The sequence below is a fragment of the Hemiscyllium ocellatum genome, chromosome 17 (assembly GCF_020745735.1).
Source record: "Hemiscyllium ocellatum isolate sHemOce1 chromosome 17, sHemOce1.pat.X.cur, whole genome shotgun sequence".
NCBI lineage: Eukaryota > Metazoa > Chordata > Chondrichthyes > Orectolobiformes > Hemiscylliidae > Hemiscyllium > Hemiscyllium ocellatum.
The window spans coordinates 4,878,653-4,897,767 of NC_083417.1; the positions used below are offsets into that span (position 1 = coordinate 4,878,653).

At 42.0% G+C, this 19,115-nt stretch overlaps 1 protein-coding gene across 1 annotated transcript in view; it reads left to right on the forward strand.

Moving 5' to 3' along the window:
- The window catches only part of dync1li2 (dynein, cytoplasmic 1, light intermediate chain 2), a 74,003-nt gene extending 57,009 nt beyond the window's left edge, over positions 1-16,994 (forward strand). Inside the window, exons 12-13 of the mRNA XM_060837927.1 lie at positions 10,890-11,009; positions 14,216-16,994. Coding sequence (XP_060693910.1) covers positions 10,890-11,009; positions 14,216-14,325 — 230 coding nt within the window. The 3' untranslated portion in view covers positions 14,326-16,994. The remainder of the gene's footprint in view (positions 1-10,889; positions 11,010-14,215) is intronic.
- Positions 16,995-19,115: the final 2,121 nt, after the last annotated feature.

A 19,115-nucleotide genomic window follows, 5' to 3' on the forward strand; every position in this document is an offset into this window, starting at 1 on the left:
CAAAGCTGTTAAGGAAAGTGGACCAAAGAGGAGTAAATAGAGTTTGCTTGCAGTTTATCCATGATCTCATTGGCTGAAAAGGCTCAAGTAGCTAAATGTAGCCATCAGCCAATTGGGAGAATGTGTGACAGAGGAACTATTTTTGGGTATTGGCAGGGCATTGGGACCACTTGGAATGGTTTTGGATTGATGCAGGGCAGTGGGGGAAATATAGGTAATTGGGAAAATGGGATTGATACTGAGTGGCAGGGTGAGAATAGGACCGTTTTTTGGATTGACGCAATTGAGGGAAAGTAGGTCAGATTTAGATTATTTGCAGGTGAGTTAAGGCAGTATGACTGTTCTTGAGATTGGATAGCGGTCATCTCTTGGGTTGCTGCAGCAAAGGCCCAGCATAGATAATAGACGCTGAATGATCTCTTGCAGCTCGCACCGCCCTCGCGTTCTATAATAATTTTCTCAGTTTGAAGTCACCTATTTGACCTGGAGCTGAGATCCCAGTCCAATCACACTTAGTCATAGAGATGTGCAGCACAGAAACAGATCCTTTGGTTCAACTTGTCCAGGCTGACCAGATATCCTAACCTAATCTAGTCCCATTTGCCAGCACTTGGCCCATATTCCTCCAAAGGAGAAAGTGAGGACCGCAGATCAGAGCTGAAAGTGTGTTGCTGGAAAAGCACAGCAGGTCAGGCAGCATCCAAGGAGCAGCTCCTTGGATGCTGCCTGACCTCCTGCGCTTTTCCAGCAACACATTTTCAGCCATGTTCTTCCAAACCCTTCCTAATCAATACCCATCCAGATGCCTTTTAAATGTTGTAATTGTATCAGCCTCCACCACTTCCTCTGGCAGCTCATTCCAGACATGTGCCACCCTTTGCATGAAGAAGTGTCCCTTTTGAATATTTCCCCCCTCACCCTAAACCTATGCCCTGTAGATGGGTTAGTCATAGAGTAGCAGTGGAAGGGTATTTTTCTGACTGGAGCTCTGTGATCGGTTATGTTCTGCAGGGATCAATGCTGGGGTTGTTGTTGGTGATTATATTAAGGAGAATGTAGGTGGCCTGGTTAGTAAATTTGCAGATAGCACAGATTGGAGGAGCTGTGCATAGTGAGAATTGCTGGAGGATACAGCAGGATATAGATAGGGTGGAGACTTGGACGGAGAAGTAGCAGATAGAGTTTAATCTCGATAAATGCAAGGTGATGCATTTTAGAAGATCTAATGCAGGAGGAAGGTATAGAGTAAATGGCAGTACCCTTAGTAGCATTAACATACACAGGGATCTGGGTGTACAGGTCCACAGTTCCCTGAAAGAGGCAAGTGGATAAGGTGGTCAAGAATGCCCATGGCATGCTTACCTTCATCAGTCGGGGCATGGGGTATAAAAAATTGGCAAGTCATGTTGCAGTTGGATCAATCATCTAGTTAGGCCACATTTGGTTACGACGGTACCAGAAGGATTAGAGGCTTTGGAGAGGGTATCGAAACTATTTACCAGGATGTTGCCTGATTTGGAGGTATTAGTTATGAGGAGAGATTGGATAAACATGGTTTGTTTAGTCTAGAACATTGGAGGATGAGGGGACGATCTGAGTTTACAAAATTAAGAGGCACAGATAGAATGGATTGTTGGAGTCTTTTTTTTTCCCAGGGTAGAAATGTCAAATACTATTAGTCATAGGTTTCAGGTTAAAAGGGGGAAAATTTAAAGGAGATGAGGTGAATTTCTTACACAGAGGGTGGTAGGTGCCTGAAATGCACTGCCAGAAGAGGTGGTGGATACAATAGCAACATTTAAGAGATATACATCTAGGCAAGGAATAGATGGATACAGACAGCATAGAGCCAAAAGGTTTTTAGTTTAGAAAGGCTTCACCTGTTGGTGCAGTCCTGGTGGGCTGCAGGACCTGTTCCTGCCATGTACTTCCTTTGTTCAGTGTGGCCTTTGCCATTTTCTTTACTCACTTTTACCCATATTTCCTGTGTTCTGACTAGCTGCATTTCAAAAGGTCTTAATGACTGCATTGTGCTTTGGACCATTGTGATTATTTTATAGTTAGTCTATGGAATATGAGCACTGTTAACTGAGATAGCATTTATTCTCTTTCCTTGGTGGATCTTGAGATGGCGGTCAAGTCCATGGGCAGTGCTACTAAGATAACAGCTTCAGGATTTTGACCTGAAGGAATGGTCCTCTTTCAAAGTCAGGCTGAAAGATTCCCTCTGCAAAGTGGAAGGTTGTGGTGGTTGGTTTCCACAAGAGTGCAGGGTTTTTAATAGAAAGCAGGGATGCTGTAATTGCCATCAGATAGTGTTGGAATGGGAGATGGTGAAGTAGTGATTTACTGTTAACAAGTAGGGGTTTTTTTCGTAGCTTGAAGGTGCTAGTGGTGTTTGACAGCCTAAGAAAATATGTAAATATAGCATACTTCTAGTTCCCTGCAACTATTATTGACAGGATGCAGAGTTGGGCTGAGAAAAGTGTGAAGTGATTCATTCTGGAAGGTCAAATTTGCATGCTGATTACAGGGTTAAAGGCTGGATTCTTGAGTATGGGGGAACAGAGCAATTTTCGGGTCCATGTCCATAGATCCCTCAAAGTTGCCACCCAAGTTGATAGGTTTGTCAAGAAGGCATATGGCGTGTTGGCTTTCATTAGCAGGGATTGTGATTTTGAGACGTGAGGTTATACTTCAGCTCTGTAAATCCCTGGATTGACCAAAACTTGGAATATTGTGTTCAGTTCTGGTCGCCTCATTATAGAAAGGAAGCTTTAGAGAGGGTGCAGAGGCCAGTTACCAGGCCCCTGCCTGGTCTGAGGGCATGCCTTAAGAAAGGTTGAGGGAGCTCGAGCTTTTCTCATTGGAGCGAAGAAGGCAAAGTTGTTGAGGAGAATACTGAGAAACTGGCTACGAGAACAGATGGGATTGAGGTTCACAAGGAGGTAGTGCTAGAAAGTTTGGAAACTGTGAAATTAGACAAATCCCCTGGGCTGGATGGGATTTATCCTAGCGTTCTCCGGGAAGCCAGAGAGGATATTGCCATGCCTTTGGCTTTGACCTTTTATGTTGTCATTGTCGACAGGAATAGTGCCAGAAGACTGGAGGATAGCAAATGTTGTTCCCTTGTTCAAGAAGGGGAGTACAGACAACCCTTGAAGTTATAGGCCAGTGAGCCTTGCTTCGGTTGTGGTAAAGTGTTGGAAAAGGTTATGAGAGATGGGATTTATAATCATGTCGATAGGAATAAGTTGGTTAGAGATAATAAGCATGATTTTGTGAAGGGTAGGTTGTGCCTCACAAACGTTTATTGACTGCTTAGAGAAGGTGACCAAACACCTAGATGAGGGTAAAGCCATTGATGTAGTGTATATGGATTTTTAGTAAGGTGTCTGATACGAGTTACTCCCCCCCCCCCCCCCCCCCCGCCCTGCACCCCCCTCCCCCCAAGCGCACACACGCAGCACACATATATACATATACACACACACGGCTACTGCATGAAATACACAGGAAATGTTCATCCTGGAGTTCAGTTGCTTATGGAATACCACAAGGATCTGTTTTGGGTCCACTGTTTGTCATTTTTATAAACGACCTAGATGAGGGCATAGAAGGATGCGTTAGTAAATTTGTGGACGACACTAAGGTCGGTAGAGTCGTGGATAGTGCCAAAGGATATTGCAGGTTACAGCAGAACGTAGATAAGTTGCAGAGTTGGGCTGAGAGGTGGCAAATGGTTTTCATGCAGAAAAGCTTGAGGTGATTCACTTTGGAAGGAGTAACAGGAATGCAGAGTACTGGGCGAGTACCAAGATTCTTGTTAGTGTAGATGAGCAGAGAGATCTGTGTCCGTGTACGTCAATCTTTAAAAGTTGCCACCCAGGTTGATGGGGTTGTTACGAAGGCATACAATGTGTTAGCTTTTATTGGTAGAGAGATTGAGTTTTGGAACTATGAGGTCATGCTGCAGCTGTACAAAACTCTGGTGCGGCCACATTTAGAGTATAAGCTTTGGAAAGGGTCTAGGGGAGATTTACTAGAATGTTGCCTGGTGTGGAGGGAAAATCTTACTAGGAAAGGCTGGGGGACTTGAGACTGTTTTTGTTAGAGAGAAGGTTGACAGATTACTTCATTGAGATATGTAAGATAATCAGAGGATTCAATCGGGTGGACAGTGGGAGCCTTTTTCCGAGAATGGTGATGGCTAGCACGAGGGACATAGCTTTAAACTGAGGGGTGATGGATATAGGACAGATGTCAGAGGGAGTTTCTTTACTAGTGTGTGAAACACACAGCCTGCAACAGTTGCAGAGTCACCAACTTTACAGGTGTTTAACTGGTCACTGGATAGGCATATGGACGAGAATGGAATAGTATCGGTTAGATGAGCTTCAGAGTGATTCCACAGGTCGGCACAACATCCGGCGCCGAAGGATGTTCTATTGTTCTACCTAGCAGCAATGAAAAATACCTTTCAAGTCCGTTCAGAAATTCCAGTGATCATTTGTGGTCTCAGACCAAGGTCCAGTTGGCCAGTCTTCTCTAAGTGGGTGATAATTATTGGTGACGGTGGGAGCACTGCAGTCAGCCGCCTGAGAATGGTTGGGCAAGGGCATCCCTCCCTATAATCCTCTTTCCCACAGACTAGTACTCATCCTTGCCCCCACCTGATATCAGGTTATGAAAGTCAGCTCAGGTAGGGGAGGAGAGCCATTTGCCTTGGATGTTACAAGCTAGAGGTACGCATGGTATAACCTCAAATGAGATTTGATGCTTTTTGTGGGTGGAGTTGAGAACACTGGGCTGGTGGAGATTGAAGTTGAGAGTGTAGTGCTAGAAAAACGCAGCAGGTCAGGCAGCATCTGAAGAACAGGAAAATCGATGTTTCTGGCAAAAGCCATGATGAAGGGCTTTTCAGATATGAGGAATATTTTTCTTCCTTTTTCAGCTTGGTTTTAAAGTGGACATGCTTGTTCAGATCCCTCCATGATTATGCTCCCTTAATGGAATGTGTAACCTCTTCAATGCTCCCTCTCCCTCAAACACTGCATCTCTGAAGTCTCTGCTGCACCTGCAATTCTGGCCCTTTGCATTTCCCAGCCTACCTACTTCCATTGTTAGTAACTGGGATGTTAGCTGTTTCGGGCTCCTAGTGCTAGAATTCCCTCACCCTCTTCACTTCGCTTCCTGTTTTCTGCTTTAAAGATATTCAGAACCTCCTTTTAGATGCTGCCACTTTGTGCCCTGTCTCCTCATGTGGCTCAGAATGGAATCACTTTCATTTTGCTTCATGCCTGGGAAAAATTTTGGGATGTTTTGCTCTGCTTGTGGTCAAATGAAAAATGCAGATTATTGAATACTCCTCAATGTGCTGGGTTTCAGCTCCATTGGTGCTGATACCTCATCCAAAAGACCACAGCTCAGCTTTGATCCAGGGCAGTGAGTTTTGTTGTCCCTGTGGGCCAAATTGATGATGCTGGATTGGTCACTCCTATGAATGACCAAAAGCTAATGTCTGAATGTATACCTCTGCATTTTTGGCAGGAATCACTGGTTTGTTATTGGGAAAGCTGGAAATTACTTGAGCTTTACTACCCAATTCAATGCACTGTGGCAGATTGGAGCAGCATCTGCTGATGCCCTCTTAGAGACGAGGTAGCACAGCACAGTCAAGACATGAGGGCTGGCTGATCTCTTGCCTACTGCAGCAGCTCCATTGACAAACTCCTTAATCCATCATGAAGTGGTACAACCTCTCCTAAGCGTGCTGACGTTGAGGTGCTTGAGTGAAACACTACACCCAACAAAATGTAAATACCAGAGTTTTTAAAGTTTGTTGAGAAAGCATACTGAAAATGCAGGCTCCTGGGCATGAGTGTGAGGATGATGATGGTTGTTGCAACTATCTGCTGTTATAGAGGCTCTACCCTTCTATAATTTGTGGACTTCTTTGCACTGACATTGGACTTGGATTGAGACAGTTATGGCTAGATTTTGTCTTATTATCAAATTGTCAAATGATTGTCATGTTCATCTCCTCTGTTTTTCCCACTGACTAAGAGACAGGAGGCCGATCAGTCCCTCAAGCCATTCAATTTATCTGTATCTTAATAGTCAATCCTTGTCTAATTAAAAAACATTGATTTTCCCACCCCTGCTGCACGTCATTTTTTTCTGGTGGTGAGGGAGGGGATAATTATAACATTATAATTATCTGCCTTTGTCCTGGACCCTGCCCCTGGAAATAATTTCTCCTGATCCACTCTATCAAATCTCTTAATCATCTTAAAACGCCTCAATTAGATAGCCCCTTAATATTTAATACTCCAGAAAGCACAAGCCTAGTCTATGCGACCTTGTCTAATTCAACCATGTTAGTCTGTTACCACTTGGGTGAGTATGCCACACTCCCTTCAGACTTGATTTAGCTTTTGAGATATGGCCCAGCAGTCCAGGGTGGAACTGAAGCAGAATATTAAATAACTCTCACTCCTTAGTCATTTCTTTAAGGAGCAGGTAGACAGTCATCTTTATTGGCCTTATTAGTTGAGCTTGTCCACACTGAGATTTGTGTACGAAACCCACTGCAGTCCGTTCTTCTGTAACATGATAATAGTGTTCCTGTGTGACCCTGTGCTACACAAAAAAAGTTGCACGATATAAATAAGTGTTGGCAATCTATAACACGTTCTAACCAAAACATGTTTTACAAATTTGCGTTTTACAAACAGCATTCCCAATTCACCAGTCACGTTGGTCTTTTGTTAACAAAAAATCTCAATATAGCAGATCTGGCTGTGTATTTGATATCTTACTGTAGGATGTGTAATTAAACGATGTTTCACCACACAATCCCCACCACCTCTCCTTCATTAGTCATGATTACTCCTTCCTTCTTCGTTATTATTTTTTTTCCCTTTATCAAAGAACACAGGTTAAGAACCCACACTCAGAGTGGGGTCTTGCTGTTCACAAATTGACTACTGTATTTCATAGGAAATGTAATCGATGTTCTATCCTAACAGCACTGTGGATGTAGCCATGCAGTGGTTCAAGAGGGTAACTTGCCAAGGGCAATTAATGCTGACTTTATCAACAGCACCTACATCCCATGAACAAATTTAAAAATGTGGAAGTTCGTGTTACATTATGCAAGTCTTGACCTTGTTAGATTGTATCCTTACAACTTGAACAAGTGAGGGATGGTGAGCAGCGAGTTAGTTTGAGGAGAACTGGTTCACCCACTGCTCTTGTACATTGTACCTTTTTTCCATTCTTTCAAGGGATAATGAGCTTAGTGTTTACTACTTGTATCACACAGTTAATTGTCCTGGTATGCTGTCTGCAGGTGTATTTAACCATTAACAATGTTGGGACATTCTGTTCGAGAACCTGTTGAGCAAACACACTTTACAAATAGCATTGTCCATGTTAGAGAAAAAATAGAGATGGAAGAAGCTGGAAAAAACTTAACAAGAGTGAGACTGGAATTGAGATGTAATTACCTCGAAAGGTTTGATCCTCCTTTTCTTGAGAAAGGAGAACGTTGAGGGAAAACTTGACTGAATCACAATTGTTGAAACACTGAAGGAGACCATTCAGTCCATTGTCTGCATCATCTCTCCAAATCAGCAATTCTGAATGCTATGCCCCCATAACCTCAGTGTTCCTTTTCAGGTAACAGTCAAATGCATTCCACCCCTTAACAACTTGCTGTGTGGAAAGGGTTTTCTTTGTCACTTCTGTTTTTGTTACTTCCTTTCGATCTCTGCCTGCTTGTCTGTGATCCTTTTACAAGTGGAAGCTGTCTCCCCATTTGTGCTGTCTGGATCCCATGTGATTCTGAACCTCTATTAACTTGCTTGAGAGCCTTCCCTTCTCCAAGGAAAGCATTCCAAAATTCTTCAACCTGTCTTCATTACTGAAGTTCCTCATCCCATCAACCTTCTTTTGAATATTTATGTTTGCATTCTTTCCAAAAGCTTTGACAGGGGTTAAGTGTGGTGAGAGATGTGTTGTTGGTGGTATTTTTGTAGAGATGTCTTTACAGTTAGGAGGGGTCAAAAATCAAAGATGGTCACTAATGAATCCCAGAGAACGCTAGAGAAACTCCTTTGCACAGACTGTGATCTTGCCATAGTGTGGAAATGGATTTAAAAGGAAGTTTGGTAAGCATTTGAGGGTACAAGGATTAGAAGGCTGGTGCTTATAACGTGGGTCAAAGTAAGATCCATGTGAACATAAATGTTAGTACAAACCATTTAGTCTTAAACGGTCTGTTTCTGTGCTGCAAATGCTATGTTACATTTTCCTGGCATTTTGTAAGTGACTAGTCACAGACATTCTTTGGTCAGTTTGATTGTGTTCCAAATTGAGTTGGCAGGAACTGAAAAATGAAACTGAACTATGTCCACGACAGCTGTTTTGAGCATTCCAGTTTTTTTATTGTCTGTGACTGAGACCTGGAGATCCAGCTGTCTCTGCTCGCTTGTTTTGTTTAATGGTGACTTTTTAAAAATATAAACTTCTTTGCTAACTTAAGACGCCATTGGAAAATCTGTATTACTTTTGCAAAGTTTTTTTGTCAAAAAAAATCCCTTTGAACAGAAAGTATTTGCTGTAAGCTAGCCAGTGAAATCAAATTCATGCTTTGTGAAGCTGTGTAATTTTTGTTCTCCTTACCTACACAACCATTCTGCAAAAAATACCCCACAATTCATATTTTCTTTGTATTCTGTAAAATGCCGGAATTATCAGCAGCCCTCATCAGCCTTTAGAGTCATAGCGATGTGCAGCGGGGAAACAGACCCTTCAGTCCAACCCGTCCATGCCGATCAGATATCCCAACCCAAACTAGTCCCACCTGCCAGCACCCGGCCCATAGCTCTCCAAACCCTTCCTATCCATATACCCATCCAGGTGCCTTTTTAAATGTTGCAATCATACGAGCCTCCACCACTTCCTCTGGCAGTTCTACCATTCCCATACCACCCTCTGCAAGGAAAGGTTACCCCTTAAAGCTCTTCTATATCTTTCCCCTCTCACCCTAAACCTATGCCCTCCAGTTCTGGACTTCCCAACCCCAGAAAAGAGACTTTGTCTATTTATCCTATCCATGCCCCTCATGATTTTATAAACCTGTATAAGGACACCCCTCAGCCTCCATCACTCCAGGGAAAACAGCCCCAACCTGTTCAGCCCCTCCCTATAGTTGAATTCCTCCAACCCTGGCAACGTTTTTGTAAATCTTTTCTGAACCCTTTCAAGTTTCACAACATCTTACCGATAGGAAGGAGACCAGAATGACACGCAATATTCCAACAGTGGCCTAACCAATGTCCTGTACAGCTGCACAAGACCTTCCAATTCCTGTACTCAGTACTCTGACCAATAAAGGAAAGCATACCAAACGTCATCTTCACTATCCTATCTACCCGCCACCCTATCTTCAAGGAGTTATGAACCTGCACTCCAAGGTCTCTTTGTTCAGCAACTCTCCCTCGGACCTTACTATTAAGTCTATAAGTCCTGCTCAGATTTGTTTTCCCAAAATGCAGCACCTCACATTTATCTAAATTAAACTCCATCTGCCCGTTCTCAGTTTGAAAGATCTCCCTTCTTTCCTTGACTTCAGTCAGCATTAGAAGATCTCCAAATATTGATCTCCTCCTCCTTCTGTCATCCTAACAAAAACAAGCAACCAAAATTTAAGTTTGAAACAGGATAGGGGTACACAACTTTGCTAGTGAAAGGGCAAACTTTGCTGTGCATCTTGAAATCTATGTAGTTCACCTTTTAAGTGGAGGTTCTTTGCTACCTTCCAAACCCATGACTTCCAACATTGAGAAGGACAAGGGCAACAGACACTGGGCACACTACCCTTTCCAAGTTTGTACCCCATCCCCAAAATACTCACCATCCCTTCAGTGTCACAGACCCATAGCGATGTACAGCATGGAAATAGACCCTTTGGTCCAATTTGTCAATATTGACCAGATATCCTAAGTAAACCTAGTTCCCTTTGCCAGCATCTGGCCCATATCCCTCTCAACCCTTCCAGATGCCTTTTAAATGTTGTAATGTTACCAGTGTCCAACACTTCCTCTGGCAGCACATTACATACACGCACCACTCTCTGCGTCAAAAACTTGCCCCTTAGGACCCTTTTAAAATCTTTCGCCTCTCACCCTAAACCTATGCCCTCCGGTTTTGGACTCCTCCACCCCAGGGAAAAGAACTTGTCTATCTTTCCCATCCATGCCCCTTCAAATCCTGGAACACCCTCTCTAATGACGGGGAGTTTACCTTCTTCAAGTAGACTTCAGTTCAGAAAGCAGTTTAGCGGCCCCCTTCTCAAAGGCAACGCCAGATGGGCAATAAATGTTGACCCAGCAGGGATACCCACATCCTATGAAGGATTTTTGATTTAAAGTCACTCCTTTGCATGTGTGGATGTGCTACAGTGTGCAAATGGCCATCCTCATTGTTTATTCTTCCATGGGATGTGGGTGTCACTATAGGCTGGCATTTATTGCTCATTGTTAATTGCTTCTGGGAAGGTGGTGGTGGTGAGCTGAGTAAAACAGCTGCTTCTTCCAGCACTAGATATAGAGTTCCAGGATTTTGGTTCAGTCACTATCTCATGTTGCACACTGTGTTACTTTCAGTTCATTTGTGATATTTCGTATGGTTCTGTTGTTTGTTTTCAGGTCCAGATGTCTTTATTTTAAAATGTGTTTCTCCCTCCCCTCCCAACCGTGATAAACTGGGAGATCATTGCAGAAATTTACAGAGAAAATGTTCCTCAGTCACCAGTGAATATGAACTCCATGTTCCCTTGAAAGCATCGAGACTGAGCAAATCTGACCTTTTTCTGATTTCAGGTCCTGCTGCTGCAAATGAAGGAGTGCTGGCAAACTTCTTTAACAGTTTATTGAGTAAAAAGACAGGTTCCCCTGGGAGTCCTGGAGCTGGAGGAGTACAGAATACAGCCAAAAAGTCAGGTAAGCCCTTATCACCAGTTAGAACCAGCAGGGTTGGAAATGGCTCATTCAGTCGCATTGTTATCACTAAGATTCCTCGGTTATTCCAAGGAACTAGAGGTGTTGGTGAAGGATGTTTTCATGGAAAGCGCTCACCAGGGTTGGAAACATCGTACAATTGAGTAGTGAATTCAGGCTGACCTCTGAACCATGAGACCAGAAAGATTCCGTATTTAATGCTTCACTCATCCCAAGCTAACTGATCACTATCAGTATAGTAATAACTAGCTGAGATCTTCCATGATTTATATATCATATCCATAGGTATTTAAAGTTTTTGTGAAGATCTGTATCTTGGGAGCAGGTTGGATTTGTTGTTGGTCTGTTTGCTGAGCTGGTAGGTATGTTGGCAGACATTTTGTCCCCTCTTGAGGTGACATCATGAGTGCTGTGTTGCCTCCTGTGAAGTGCCGCTGTACTGTTCCGCTTTGAATTGATGTGGTTCTGTTTGAGCTGGTTCTGGTTTTCCATTGCACTGGTTTGTAACTTGGGTGCAGGTTAAGGTGTTTGTTGATGGAGTCCGACGGCAAGCACCATGCTTTCCAGAATTCTCTTGCTGTTCTTTGTTTGGCCTGTCCTAGTATCGTTAAGTTGTCCCAGTCAAGCACATGGTTGTTGTCCGTGTGTATAGATGCCACTAGAATGGAAAACTGGAACCGGCTCCAACCGGAAACATCTCAAACAGAACCAAGTTCAAAGTGGAACAGTACAGCAGCGCTTCACAGGAGGCAACACAGCACTCATGATATCACCTAGAAAGAGGATGAAATGTCTGCCAACAAACTTGCTGGCTCGGTGAACAGACCAACAACGCATTTATGAACCATAGAATGGGTATGGTGTAGAAAGAGACCATTCAGTCTATTGTGCTTATGCTAGCTTTCTGCAAGAGCAACTCACTTAGTTCCACTGCTGTTCTTAATCATCATTGATCTGCAATTGTTTCTCTTTCAATAATCAATTATCCCGTTGAAACCTTCTATTCAGTCCATGCATTCCAGATCCTAACTGCTTTCTGTTAAACTCTTGCTTTTCTTCATGTTAGTGTTGCCCCTGACTGGAGTTTTCTGCTGTTAATTCTATATTTGCAGCAGGAGTTGTTGTGCATGCATGTCCAGCTGTTGGGTGGGTAGCTGAGGAATCATGGGAAATGGCCCCCATGGGAAATGGTCACTTGTAAGAGATACTGGAGGTTGACCAATCCCAGTTTGAATCACCTCGTCAACACAGAATGAGTATGAGTTATTTAATCTAGAAAGCTGGATGGAAGAAGGAAGGAATTGAAGCCAGTCTTTGCACAATTTTATGAATCTTTATTTGCAGAAATATTCATTATAAATATGCACCAACTCACTTCACTGCCCAAAGTTAGATCCTTGTCTTGGCATTAATGTATTCCCAGTTAGTGCCCTCTACCATGTGCAATTCAATGCAATTATTATATCCCAAAGCCCTCTAGCACCTCAGCAACCAAACTCTATCCCAACAATCCAAAACTGCTCCCATTCAACCATCAGGCCCGAGCTGCAGCATATCCAAGCTCAACAAATTTAATTGGTAACTAATGAAAAGATGAGGCCTTCAGTCGTTTTGGACAGGAGTAAGGTAATTCCTGTCTGCAGGCAGAATGATGCAGATAGACTCCAACAATTATATTTACTGTCTCTCTGAAAATAAATGGTCATTGGAGTCTTTCCAATAAGTTGCCAATTAAATGTTGAATGGGAGCAATTTTGGATTATTGGGATGGAGTCCAGCTGCTGGGATATCACATGGTTTAGGGGATGTGTTGTTTCCAAAATTGTTTTTTGTTGTTGATGGGGAAAGTCAGATTAATTCCGTTGTCAGGGACTGTGCGCTCAGGAATTCCCAAAATCTTTGTGTCAGTCAGGCCATGACCAGCCAGTCAGTTCCCTTTGGAGTTGGTTGGAATTTCCTGAAATTCTTTGGAGCAGAGAAACTGGAGCTTCGGGCTGTTTGCAAAGTAACCAGATGCACTTACTAAAAGAATTCACTACGAGCTGGCCAAGAGGTGTTGTCCTGAGACTTTATACTTGTACCTTCCAAATAATTTCACAAATTTTTGAAACCTCTACCCCATCCTGGGGCTAGATAAGCAAAGAAAATAAGTCATGTTTTTATTTGTTAACCTTTCACAGCCTCTGTTATAGATTAGACTCTCTTAGCAGAACCCAGCAAGCAGACATGTATCCTGCAGGTCTGGCTGCTGTGCGTTGCAGCACATGGTCTCTTTCAAGTGAGGGTCATGAGTTCAACTGTGCAATCCAGAGATTATGCAAAAAAAAATCATGGCTAGCACTCAAGTATAATAGTGATTTCCGCACTGTAATTGGTGTCACCTTTTGGATGAGAGGTTGAAACCTGGGTCTTGTATTTGCCTCTCGATGAGTTAGATTGCATTGTACTGTTTTGCAGTCTGAAAGATTTCCCTGGAATCTTGGTTAAATATCAATCCTTCAACTAGCTTCATTTGGAGGAATTTAAAAATCTGTGAGAGCTTGCTATGTGTAAATTGGCTTTTGCATTTTTTTGACACTTCAACAGTACCTTGTTGCCTATAAAACACTTCTGGAACATTGAGATTGTAAAAGGTGCTGTATCAATGCAGTTCTTTTTGTTCTTTGCTGTTTGCATGAACTTCAAGCCAGTTTGGGTCCATCTCCATATTTCTGCAGTTGAGTCTCTATATATGTGTCATTCAGTGGATCAAAATTGCTCAAGGTGTTGATGCTGATTGGGTGCTACTAACAAAATCAAAATATAAGATAAACTCCATTCTTGCCCTGCCTCTTTGTTTTCTTCCGCCTAGTGCACATTCTCTCCCCTATTCACCACGTCCTCTGTGGTTCTCTCGATTTCCTGGTAATATCTGGAATATAATGCCGGAAAAGGTGGTGAATTGAGAATCCACAGTGACTTCCAAAAGGAAATTGTAAAGGACTAAGAAAAAAACTACAGGAGAAAGAGCAGGGGAATGGAACTAATTGAATAGCGCCAGTGTAATGGGCTACCTGTTCTATACTGTAGACTGGGAGAAAGAACTGGAAAAGAGCATGGTGGCAGAGTTTGCAAGCTAGCAGAGTTAGCTTGTTTTAACACAATATTTTGTGATTTTTAAATGGTCTTTTTCTCATTTTAATTTCCAGGACAAAAGCCGGTTTTAACAGATGTTCAAGCAGAGCTGGACAGGATGTCTCGAAAACCAGATTCTGTGGTCACAACAAACAACTCTTCTGCAACAGAGAATGAAGCCTAAAAGCTGCAAGAGACACTGTATAATATTATATTTAAAAATAAAAGACCAAATTAGGCAATTGTATCATTCAAGAGAGGGCCAGCAGATGTCTAATGCGGCAGCCGCTATCAGTTTTAGTTTGGGGGTGGGGGGAACATGAGGCATTAACTAAACTTTTAAAATGACTTGTGGCAGGATAGGTGTGTGCATTCCAGAAATGTAAATAGCCTCTGTCTGACAACTCCTTAATCGAAAAATAATTTTATCAGAAAGGTTAAGAGTGAATAAAATTTTGAGTAGACTGGCAAAGCGGTGTGTGTTAGTGGGTTTTAAGAGAGTGGCTGGAAGGAGATGAGGGGAGGAGGTAGGTGCTGATCAGTCATTGGACTGGCTTGCTTAGCTTACAGTTCTTGGGCAGTGGGATGTGACAAGATTTTGGAATCAGTGACTGAGATTGGTAGTAAATTCTGTACTCTTATTTCCCTTTTGCTCTTGACTGCTTGTAAGTGAGATGGGGAGCAGGTCACTGAGGCACACCAAGCAGTGCCAGTCAGTTTGTGACTGGCAGGTATTGAAATGAAGGAGCAAGCTGGTGCTTCAGGTGAGACCACTAACAGTGGCTGGTCACAGGAGGAGAGGTAGTTTCATGCAAGAGGAGTTAGCATGAAGGAGATGGAATATTTAGACTCATTGGATGTACTGTTAATAATTGGAAGTTAGAAGTGTGAAACTGTTTATATTAAAGAACTGTCCAAATTAATCCGGATTTAAGGGTGAGCAGGGAAGTGACTCTTAAAATGAAATTATCGAAGATGACAGAGATTGTATCTTTGAATTTAAAAGGCTTTTAGGATGTTTAGAGGGCATTTTGAATCATTAGTTATTGAGGACATAGGGTGGAGAGAGAAACCTGCTGGAAACAAGTGCCTGACACATCACCATGCAGGTGTCATAGTAACGCCCAGCTCAAACATGCACTATAGCATAAGCGGTCAGTCGCTTCATGGTGTTTTATTTTTATTAAAACTTAATTTAAAAGTTGTTTTATCCAGTAATGGAAAGGTTTTTTTTTAGTTTTTATTTTTTTTTTCTCTGATAGCTCCTGCCTTCCTTGACTTGTGGTGAGTTAGGCCATGTTAAATGAAAAGGAACATTTCCCCCCCCTCATCCCCATCACATCCCTCCCACTAAAAGATGAATGAGAAAAACATCATTCCGTTGTTTAGCTGCAGTTAATGAAATGGCACATTATTTTTGAGTGTAAACACTACTCAATGTAAAGTACTTTATTGCATTCTCCAGGGGATAACCACAAAATGGAATTGTGCAGACCTCTACTTCCTGTTGTACAAACTGTCCTAACTTGTGCTGAAATGGGAGGTTTGGCTAGTCAGCATTTTCCCTATAACATTGCATATATATTATTAAAGCAGTAATATATTTACCATTGAAAGCTGGGCATCATTAGCTTCTGAGTATTTTTCAATAGCAGAACTGTTTGTATAATTTTTTTATTTGTTTCTTTTGATTTTTTTGAGGCTCTTATCTGTAACATGTACTTATGGAGGGTGACCAGGGACAGCACTATTGTTCCTGGCTTCCTTTCACTGAGGAGAGCAAGGGGATGTTTCCAGGTTTGTCTGGACAATTTACCTGACATTCAAAGTTGGTGTAACTTTGGAAGAACTGCACAATTGGTCCACTTTTATTTTCAATATTTTTATGATTTAACTGCTGGAACCAAACAAGCAAACTTTAAATGGCTTTGAAGAAAACAGAACAAAATGTTAATCCATATAACTGTTGTATAGAGGATGCTGAATGATTGTTACACTAACCTTAAGAAACCAATTTAATGCTTAGTGAATTTTTTTCTGTTTGTCTCTTTCTGATCCATTCCTCTCCTCACATCCTTTATCTGTTTGTACCTCTTCCATTCTGCGTGTTTTCTGCTTCCTGAACACCCATGTTCCCTTCTTTATTTCTACCACTTGCATTTTTGTCTCTTTCAACTCTAGCTTTTTCAGTCTGGACATCTCTTTCCAGTCTTCCACTTTGATCTTTCTCCTCCATATTCATCCTTTCCTGTTTCTTAACTTTTTGCATTTCTCCATCTTATCCCTCCTTATTTTTTAGTTTGTTTTCTTTCTGTATTTCATTCCCACCTCCCTCTTTCAATCTGTGCCTCTCTCCTTTTCATTTCTCTCTCCCTCTCTGTTTATCAGAGATACAATACCATTAAAAGATGTTGTAATCTAAAGATCTGGTTTGATCATGTTTGTTTTCAGTAAACTGAAATATTTATGCTGCTTAATTTAAAGTTTGCACTTGAAATATTTTGCAGGAAGGAAACAAATTGGCATTTTAGAATCAAGTTTTAAATGAAAAATTATTTAACAAAATGAGTGCTAATTTTCACCTTTTGATGAAAGTGGATATTTAATGGAGGGAGAGAGATTGGGGAGATATATATATATATATGTATAAAGTTCTCTGTTAACCCTATTAGGTTAAACATTTTTTGTACTGTGTTGGACTGAAATTGTAACATTTGAGAGGAGTGTTCCCATTTAGTTCATGTGTATGGCTTTAACCTGATACCGTCATGTGGAATCTTGCTTTCTCTCTAGTGCTGACAAAGACAAAAATGTGTGTCTTCGCGTACCGGCTTCAATAAATGTGAATCCAGACTTGCCGTCTGTTCTTATTGATCTGTAGATTTCCTGAAAATACTTTGAAGACACTTTTTTCTGTATACACTGACGGCCAGGATATGGTGTCCAGAGCCTGAACTCTGCTGGATTGGATGTTCTGTGGGCCTTGATCTGGTGCTTTGTCATTGGTTGCATGAGTACTGACTTTACTTTTTAACTTACTGTTGTAGATCAGACAAGCTAGTGCTCACTGTCCAGGTCCATGCAGGATGAACAGGAATTTGGATTTGATGATGGTGTTTCTATTTCAGAGATTAATAATTGCTGATGGTATCATTGGGAGCCAATTAGTGCCAGGAGCAGGTTAAGCTTCTCTTCGGCTGGTACACTCCTGTCCTTCATTCACTGGATTATGACACTGCTTCTCCTGATACTGTACATCCATTGCTCCAAACAACAGTACTCCAGTGACTCAGCAAGTGTATTCATTGGGAGCACAGTGATTTGCAATTTATATAAAGCACATTTAGAATCCTCAGCATCCTGATGTGATCGTTCAGAAACCAGCTCAAATGTCTAGCGAGAAGGGTACCAAGGCTCCTAGGATGGTGAAGGGGAGAGATTCTGATAGAAACAGAAAAGTTTAGTGTATGACATGTCAGGTCAATTCTTCAAATAAGGTGCATGTCAATAGGTTGAGATGGAAGGCTATGAAGAAAATAAGACTGGCAAAAAGTAGAATGATGGTCAATCCTAAAGGGTATTCAGAAATCATCTATTAGCATGTAAGTGGTAAGTGGTTAAAAATCACTACACCAGGTTATAGTCCAGCAGGTTTAATTGGAAGCTTCCAATTAAACCTGTTGGACTATAACCTGGTGAGTGGTTTTAACTTTGTACACCCCAGTCCAACACCGACATCTCCAAATCAAGTGGTAAGTGATTAGGCAGTGGGCTGGATTGTAATCAAGAGAAAGGGGTTGATATATGGTTAGAAATCCAGGGTAAAACTAGAATTATACTTATATTGGTGTTCACTGCAAAAGGGGAATATGGACACCATTAACAAGTGGAGATGGTGGAGGTAGTGTTAGGAGTGTATTGATAGGGAGGAGGTACTGGAAAGGTTGACTTGGCTTATTTTGGGAGGTCACTTTGTCTGGATGGCTTACATTCCAGATTGCTGAGTAAGATCAGGGAGTAGATGGTGAGTGGGCTTGGCTTTGATCATCCAAACTTCACCAGAGGATTGAAAAGTAGTCGGTCTTGGCAGTTACAGGGTGGTTGGTTTAATATTCCGTATTTGCAAATTTTACTTGGATCAGGAACAAAAATCAACCAACTTTGTGAGGTTTGCGTCAATTCAGGAGATTCTGCACAGATTTGTAAATGGCAGATTGTGCTCTATTTGAAGTAACTCAACATGAATGAAGGGAACGTGGTGGATGTTATCCATATCGATTAAGAAAATTGGATGAGGTTTCACGTAAGCTTCAATTTTGTGAACCAGCCTTTATGTCATAGGAAGGTCAGTGCCCAATGGATTAAAATATTGACTTGGGGATGGAAAGTAGCAAGTCCTGGTAGATGATTGCTTTTAGATTGGATAATAGTGTTTCTCATGGGTTATCCTCATCTGTATATGAGGAGGACACCACTTTGACTGGGACAACACATCTATCCTAGGACAAGTAGGAGAAAGTGAGGACTGCAGATGCTGGAGATCAGAGTTGAAAAGTGTGCTGGAAAAGCGCAGCCGCCCAAGCAGCATTCGAGGAGCAGGAGAATCGACGTTTTGGGCATAAGCCCTGAAGCCTGAAGAAGGACGTATGCCCGAAACGTCAATTCTCCTGCTCCTCGGATGCTGCCTGGCCTGCTGCGCTTTTCCAGCACCACACTTTTCAACACTATCCAAGGACACGCATGAATTCCTAGAAGCATGGCATTCCAACTGGAACCCACTTAAACACATTGACTTGGATCCCATATACCACACCTTGAGAAAAAAAATCAGGAAATTACATCACCACAAAATATGACAATGATATCACCAATCCAAGGAAACCTAAACAAAACGTGGGCCATGCTATCAGTGATTCAGCTGGAGGCTCACTGGTGATATTACCTACTGCGGTGATGAAATGTCTGAAAACAAAC